The following is an 8,215-nucleotide window of genomic DNA, read 5'->3' as shown; positions in this document are numbered from 1 at the left end:
TTTTTAACGTGCTTTTTAAGGCAAACTTCAGCTCTCAAGGAACGCTGCTTTTATTTCAGCCATTCACAAGGAAAAGTCTCCAAGCACACCACGGCCAGGTGCGGCCAAAGCAGCCCAGCCTGCAGGGAGCTGGCCCTGTCTTGCCAGGAGGGCAGCAAGGGGCTGCATTTGGGGAGCTGGTCCTGGAAGGAAGCCCAGAGCCCCCTCCTGTCCCCTGGGAGCTGCACCAGGCATCAAGCACAGCTGGAAGCTGAAGCATCACCTACTCCTTCCACCTACCAACCCCCATCAGCCCAGGGCTGCAGGAGCAACAAAAGCCGCAAATGCTCTGGCCCAAGCCCAAACTCTCACCCCACACATCCCAAAGAGCAGCAGACGTAGCCTCCTCCATTCTACATACTTTATTAGATTCAGAGCTGGACAAATCACAAAGTGTACAAAATGGAGACCACACTACCAGAAGCAGGGTTGTGGGTAGCAGCAGCATTCCTATGGCCCAGAAGCATTTGGTAGAAGTGTGGAGAGGGCAGGCTGGGGCAGGGGGCTCTTGCTGCCAACTGCATTTTAGATTCCCAAGGACAGACCCTGTTCACAGCCTGACAGAGCTCAGCTGATCCCCGCTCCCTGGGACAGAGGGGCCACATTTCCAATTTGTTTGGAAAGGAGAACTGGCTCGAGCCAGCAGCAGGTGGGGTAAGTGCTCTAAGGACCCGAAATGCTGTGCCACCCACATACACACCAGCAAGAGCCTAAACCCTCATCCTTTTTGGTCACAAACCTTCCCACGGCAGGACTCTATACTGACGACTTTGCAAGAAATAGGAGGTGGTGGTGAGATCCAGTGAGCCCACCGTCTCCTCTGGTGGGGGCCTGACAAATTCACCACCCCAGGCATCTCGGACTGGCCAGCAACATCTACCACAACAGCAATAGCTAGTACAGAAGCCAGGGTAACTTCAACTCAGATTTGTCCAGTCTATGTTTAGGTCTATTCTACGAGTACATATGCACAAGAACTTCAAAAATACTAGGATATGATGCAAGTAGTGAGACACCAACAGAAGAGGAGTTTAATGGTGGACATTCCCTAGAAAGATCACGAGAGGATGGGAGTTAGAACTAGCCCTTCCCCACCCTGGGACGGGGAGCTGACTGCACCCCTGCACACAACCAGGTTCTGAGCTTCAGCTGCGGCGGGGGCGGTAACTGGGCGCAGGCAGGCGAGTCCGCTCCCAAGGTGAGCCACGGGGGCTTTCGATCTGCGTAGAGGGGCCAGGCAGATGTTGTTTTCTCTGAATGTAGTTGAAGACTGAGGAGAGGCGGAGGATGGCTTGGAGAAGAGGGAGCCCGCCAACCTGCTGGGGCTAGCATCTGGTCTCGTAGATCCCGCTCCTGCCGATGTACCTCACCCATTTTATCACATCGTGGTCACTGTAGTTCAGCTTTGGCTCAAAGACTTTCAGGTAGCGCACCTTCAGCCCAGAGGGTGCAAATGGGACCTATTGAGAGAGGGAATGGCAATGGAGAGCATTGGAACAGAGCACAAAGATGCTCTCCATACATGAAAGCAAGAGGACCCCTTAGCTACGCATCCAGAAGTGGACACCATGAACCACTGTTCCCTTCTCAACTCCCTGCATGCATGGTGACAGACTTCAGTGGCTTTAAGGGCAATTTTCTTCCACTAGCTTTGCCACCTGGCTGGCCTTGTGTTAGGAAGAGTCCCATGGTAGCTCGGGACAGACAGCACTCCAACCTGTGCAGTTCCTCGACAGTAGAAGGGACCAGACTGAGAAAGCTTCCCCAAGTTTAGCTGCACCCCCAAAGGCAGGGGGAGACTCACCTCAAAGTTCATGGAGATTGGGGGCCGAGCCCACTTCTTCTTGTCATTGGTGGGCAGCAGCTCGATCTCCGCACTGATCTGGGATTCCTTCATTCCAGCCATACGTTTTATCCTGTCAGAGAGAGCCCAGAAATGAAGAGGCATCTGAGTTTATTCTCCCCTTCACTACACGCACTCAGGGCCTACAGAAGCATTAAACAGACTCTGCCCCTGCGAGCCCTGCCCCTGCAGCACCTCAGACCAACGTGCTCACTCACTTCCAGACAATGGCGTTCTCACTGGCCTTGTACTTTGCCTTCCCTTTCATGCAGATGACTTGAACTCCACTGGTATTGAGGGGCGTTGGGATCCGGACCTGGAAGGCAGAGTCTGGTGAGCAGGGACAAGGAGGCTGCAGATTCAGCACCCTGTGCAGTCTCAGGGGTAGACCACCTCTTCCCAGGAGGGCACAGCTGCTGTCCTGGACCCCTTGGCCTTCCCTCTTCCATCTCAGGGCCCAGAGAACATCAGCTACCACAGGGCATCCTACACTGGCTCTCTGGTTTCTTGCTTTAAAGTTCAAACATCTTTCCATAATCCACAATGGTCAGTGAGGAACCGGGCACAGCAGCACCACGGATGTGTGGGGCATTCGCTTCGCTCTTTTAGCCCTGTACAAGCTTGAGAACTCATCTGTGCAGACTGCAGCAGGGGACAGAGAGGTACATTCCCAGGCACAAGAGACCATAGGTTTTTATTCTCTTACCTCTATCTTCTGGGCCAGCAAGGAAGGTTTGAAATTTGATTTGATCACCACCTTCACTTCCAGCTTGGTCCGACCCACCTCCCGAACCAGTGGGATCACACGGAAGGGAAGGATGATGTCCTTAGTGGTTCGGTATCTGCAGGAATGGAAGCAACAGTGAACTCTGAAAAGGATTTAACTCCTTTATGGTCTCAAATTGTATCACTTTCCTAAATAGACAGCTTCTGCATACAGGTAACAGCTCAGGAACATCAGCCAGAAAAGGAGCCATCCCAGAAGGAAGCAGCAGCAAGATCTGTGCTGCCCTAGAGCAGCAATTGTTTCCTGAGTGCCAAGTTTTATGTTTGGTTCCAGCCAATGGAAAGGATACCAGTCTTAAGCACTAAAAAAAAAAAAAAAACAGATACAGCAAGGTATCTGGGTGCTCAAGGGCTGGAAATCAGCTTGAGAGCAGCAACACTACTGTAACAGCAAACAGATGCCAACACCAGCCTGTTCATCCCCCACTACTGTACCTCATGAGCTCAAACTCCCCATCGGGTGGAATGAAGCTGATGCTCCTCTCTGAATCAAACTTGCTGAGCCTCACGCACTGGTGGAAAGTGCAGTCGTCGATGGCGATTGACTGTTTGCCGCTAAAAAAACAAGACAGTTAAAGAATCGCAAAGGCAGCCCCAGTATCTTGGTGCACTCAAAGTCTGCCCAGGCAGAAACTACTCTACAGAGCACGTTGCCATCGCAGGTGTCCAGGAAATGGGGAGGCAGGGAGAGATTTAAGAGACAGCAGCCTCAGACTTTCCTTGTTTCACCACCACAAAGATAACAGTTCAGGAAGCTTGTTAGAAATAATTCTCTCCCTCCTCTCCCCAGAGAGCAGAGAGATCAGAGGAGCACCCTTCTGTCACAGCCAACATCACAATGCTCAGGTCTGCCAGCCAGCAGCACCTCAGTACTACGAGGGCAACTCTGCAAGCCCAAGGCTTCTTGCAGCACAGTTCAAAGGAGAAAAACACTTTCCTGTCCACAAAGCTATCCCACTGCCACACAGCCAGGAGATGCCAGGCTCAGGAAATCTCTTCACAGCTGTTGATTTCCACACTGCTAGCAGGTGGTTTGATTCTGAACCGATTTGCCGAAGACAACAACATTATGCCCCAAGTTTTTCTCTCTCTCTAAAAATCTATGCAGCTACCATCTGCCCATTTAGGTGCACTGGTCTAACCTGCTCACGCTGATCTTGTGCTGAGTTCTAGTCTCTGAGAATCCCTCTCTTGATAGAGGTTCCAACCTTCTCAGCTACTGAGAAGGATCAGAAAATGAGAAGGCAGTGGCAACAGATGAGGCAGCAGTGTAGAAGAAGTGCAGCAATGCAGCTTTGCAATATCTAAGCTGCCTCAGCTGCCAGGAGGAACAGGACCACCATGCAAGTGTGCTGAGATAGTGTAAGCACTACAGGCATGTCCAGCTGCCCTAGGAACCACCGTTACCTGCACAAATGGGAAGCAGACTGACCAGGCTGTTTACTTTACACATCCCAGTGGTGTAGTCTGTGTTTTGTAAGGGGGAGTTTGTCTTTCCTAATCTGTTGCTCTCTTTCTCTGGAGCGCTGCTGGGAAAGCCCAGCTGCCCAGCACTGCTCCAGGTCTCGGGCAGCATTACTCAGAGTTTGGTACTGCCACACACACTAGATGCCAAAAAGCAACTGGCAGCAGCTGTCCCTTTTGGCCACCTCAACTAAATGCTGCTGGAGGGTGACATCTCCAACCTCCTGCCCACTAGAGAGAACCACCTAGCAAGAGTTCCTGCCCATCCTGTTTCTGTAACTCAAGAAAATAGCACATTTACAGGCAAAGGCACTATGCAGATGACATTTTCACTAGCATATACCCATACTGGGCAGCCACCTGAGGCTCATCTATTTTCCTAGCTAGATTCAGGTACAGGAAAGATGGCTTAAAGGTGACAGTGAAGCGATAGCTCTTGGCTCGGTTCGGAGGGAAAATGCAAATAGCAGCTCAGCTCTGTTCACAGGAACCATCATGGAAAGTGTCTGAAGTCCAAGTTACATGCACAAGTCACACAAAGCAAGAGACAGAGGGAGAGCAGAGTGCACACACAGCTAAAGCAGATTATCTACCTTCCCAATTCACTGGGGGTCAGCAAAAAACAAACAAAAACAACCAAGAGAAACACAGTTGAGTCACAAATGGTTAGTGAGAAAAAAGTGGCAGTCCCTTTGCTTTTATCTTTTTACCCCAAGCAGGAAGGCTGGAAAAGGCCTAAGAGCCATTTTCAGCTTCAAGGTGGGCCCTGACTGAGGTGCGGCTAGGAAGGCAGGCAGCTGGGCTCTCAGGAGGGATGAGTCACAGTCACTGACCACCTCTGTGTCAGCAGGAGGGGCTTACCCAGTGTCTGTCAGCTGTTCTAGTTTGTGGGAACAGGTCAAATAGAGCAGGCTACAGTCAGAGGGATTCCTTCAGCATTTCTTGGGAGCACTACTACTGCATCCTCAGTGATGTCCAATGACAGGACACAGGGCAATGGGTGCAAGCTGGAGCATACGAGGTTCCGTGTGAACATGAGGAATAACTTTTTCCCTGTGAGGGTCACAGAGCACTGGCCCAGGCTGCCCAGAGAGGTTGTGGAGTGTCCTTCTCTGGAGACATTCAAAACCCGCCTGGACATGTTCCTGTGTGACCTGGCCTGGTGATCCTGCTCTGGTAGGGGTTGGACTGGATGAGCTTTTGAGGTCCCTTCCAACTCCTAACATTCTGTGATCCTAGGAATACGAGTCTCTGCACTGACTGGTACTGCTGGAGACAAGCTGTGGGAGAATCCATCTTGCGGAAGTGTTTCCAGCTGCAAGAACTCCCCACTTATTATATTTGAGTGTGAATACTTGAAGAGCTGTGGAGAAGCACTCTGTATTGAGACCCTCAGGCTGGTAGCTTGCATGAGAGCTGACCTACCCAGGGAAAAGTGAGCAGTAACATCTGAAGGAAAGAAAAGATCAGCTTTGTCTGTCAGATCAGAAAAGCTACCAAGTGCTGCTCTTTCATAAGAGTCTCCAGTGGCAAATGGCTTTTACCCCGATGTCTCTTACCTTTTCCCCGTTTCATCCGCAGTCCCTTTGCCCTGTTTTTCAATGACAATCTTGTCATTCATGCCAAACTTGCACTCTGGCATTCCACTCAGGTAACTCTTCATCACCACTCTGCCAGAGACATGGGCACTCAAAACCTGACCTGGTATAGAGAGGAGCGCAGTTCAGAACTCTTACCCAAGTCCCACACCCAAACCTTGAATGGGAGGAGGACATCCACACCTCCTACTTACCCTGGGGGGACATCAAGAGATTCACACTCTCAAGCACATCAAGAAACAGTTCATTGCGACGGTATTTGATCCCTTCACGTCTCCATCCAATCTGTCCAGTCACCTGGCTGGTGATCTGGGACTGCTCTTCCTTAGTCTGAAGGGAAGAAATGACATCTTAGACCTCTAGATTAACTTGAAGACTAAGAAAGCTTTCTCTAAATCTAAGAGCAAGTGCTTGCTATTTATTACACACAACTGTTTTTGAAACTTAGATATGGGTGCTGTCACACCCCCCATGATTTGGTCGTTTTCCCCTCAATACAGCAAATCCTATGCCTAACTAAAAGACTGGTCATAGTGACAGCAGGAAAGGTTTTTCCATTTTGTTAGCTAGTCCATTAGGCTACATCTAGCTGCAGGGAGACACAAGCTTCACCAATGACACTCAAATCATGACTCAGACCATCACATCAATCCATGTAAAGCAGAGAAGCAGCTGATGGGCCAGTTCACACCCTTATCCAACCTGAAACCCTAGGGCCTCAGGACAGCTGGTCTTCAAGGACCACTTCTTAATGATTGCGGTCATTAGATTTACACACCAACACTAACCTAAAATGGACCTAACAGCGTCCTAAGAGCACCAAGGATTGTGTTGAGAGGCACAGGGAGGTTTCCTACCTGATGCTACAGGCGGGGTCCAGTCACACGCAGAAAGTCAAGAAGTAGGTGTATAGCAGCAAGTGTGGCACACACAGGGTTAACAGGCAAGCAGGTCAATAGCAAGAAAAGGGAGGAACGGAGAAAGAGAGGCAGGTTAGGCTTAAGGCTACCTCAGGACAGGACAAAGCAGGCCAGCTCATCATTAACTAGGGAGCTAATTAGCACAAAGAAGATGAATGGCTTTGGCCTTTAGGTCCCTTCAGGAAACCCAGCACTCCTAGCAGTGAAATAGCTTTTTAGATTTGGTCCATTATGTACCACCCAAATACAAGGTGGAGCAGAGGGAGTGGCAGAGAGGCCAAACACCACTCCAGTAATGCTCCTATGCAGAGCGGACTCCTCATGCTGTCATTCCTAAAGCAAGCCCTGGATATTTACCATGGCACAATTGCCCAGTCTATGAGAAGTACGAGGCACCCAGGACTGCAGGCACCTTAAGGCTGGGTCCCATATAAAGTTATATCCTCATCAGTTCTGCCTCTTCCACCCAAGCTACTCCAGAAGGCAGAAGTGGGTCCTGCCCCAGCAGCCCTGCCCTGGGCCCACAGGGTGGCAGTACATGATCTCAGCTGTAAACCAGCAGTGGCTTCGTTTCACACATGCTCCTGCCACAGCCAGCCACTCGAGCAAGCAGAGCCATTACCACAACATCTAAGAGGCAGAGAGTTTCATACTCCCATGGGAACTGCCTAGGTCCCTACTCTGGGTGATCCTGCTCTGGCAGGGGGTGATCTTTTGAGGTGATCTTTTGAGGTCCCTTCCAACTCCTAATATTCTGTGATCCTGTGTGAAGTGCTCAATGAGGTACAAAGTACCTTCCTTGTCTGTCCAACAAAAAAAGCCTCCTTACCTGCCTTGTTCAATGCTTTGTTCAGGCTTAGGAGGAAAGAGGCACATGTAGATATAATAGCCAGTCCTATGGTTTCCAGAGGGACACTGATCCTGTGCTGACATTTTCATCTCCTGCAACAGCATCAGCACCACAAACCTCTACAGGCCACTACACACAGTGACCTGATGGATCTGGAAGCAGATGCCTGGGGAGTCCTGAAGCCACGATTACCCACCCAGCAGCACGAGTATTCCCTGAGGGAGGGACTGAAGGCAACCTGGGTCTGAAATTTCTCAGGACTGGAAGCTTTCCTGAGCTGGACAAGTCAGTCATCTAAAATGGGACAAGAACATCCAACTTGTACTCCAGCATGCTGACTAGGTTAGAGGCAGACAGCCACCACCAGGTTTCCTGGGCTCTGCCAGCTGGCGCCAGCCCTCTTTTAAAAAGTTACACTAGCATTTTTGCACTGAAGTATGCCTAAGATTTGGGGAAACTTTGTAACTAAGAATTGACCAACTCACACTCCCAGAAAGCACTTGGAGTGGAAGAAAATTACAGCGTTCAGCTAGTTAATGAAGTCTGGACAGAGGCAGGCATGATCTGAAGACTGAGATTAGAGTACACTGAGCACAGCTCCACCTCGAGGTGCAAGAGCAGGTTTAGCGCAGCAGCTCAGTACACCTCCAGACTTTCATTGAGAACAAAGTCAGAAAGTTAAGTTTGGGAAGTCTGCCATAGCTGTGGATTTTGC

At 50.3% G+C, this 8,215-nt stretch overlaps 1 protein-coding gene across 4 annotated transcripts in view; it reads right to left on the bottom strand.

The window, feature by feature from the left end:
- Window positions 1-386: 386 nt before the first annotated feature.
- Window positions 387-8,215, bottom strand: part of AP2M1 (adaptor-related protein complex 2, mu 1 subunit) — a 16,915-nt gene continuing 9,086 nt past the window's right edge. For 2 of the 4 annotated variants that reach the window (XM_010189514.1, XM_010189522.1), the window contains 7 exons: window positions 5,925-6,060; window positions 5,692-5,833; window positions 3,104-3,223; window positions 2,589-2,724; window positions 2,101-2,198; window positions 1,844-1,955; window positions 387-1,499 (listed from right to left, as the gene is read on the bottom strand). In XM_010189514.1, coding sequence (XP_010187816.1) covers window positions 1,365-1,499; window positions 1,844-1,955; window positions 2,101-2,198; window positions 2,589-2,724; window positions 3,104-3,223; window positions 5,692-5,833; window positions 5,925-6,060 — 879 coding nt within the window. In that variant the 3' untranslated portion in view covers window positions 387-1,364. Of the gene's footprint in view, window positions 1,500-1,843; window positions 1,956-2,100; window positions 2,199-2,588; window positions 2,725-3,103; window positions 3,224-4,725; window positions 4,738-5,691; window positions 5,834-5,924; window positions 6,061-6,587; window positions 6,594-8,215 lie in introns of all 4 variants that reach the window. The other 2 variants (XM_010189499.1, XM_010189507.1) reach the window with 2 other exon arrangements.

The sequence above is a fragment of the Mesitornis unicolor genome, unplaced genomic scaffold (genome assembly GCF_000695765.1).
Source record: "Mesitornis unicolor isolate BGI_N332 unplaced genomic scaffold, ASM69576v1 scaffold10040, whole genome shotgun sequence".
In the NCBI taxonomy this organism is placed as follows: Eukaryota; Metazoa; Chordata; class Aves; order Mesitornithiformes; family Mesitornithidae; genus Mesitornis; species Mesitornis unicolor.
Note: the sequence above shows the minus strand (reverse complement) of the source record. Positions and strands in the feature narration are given on the sequence as shown.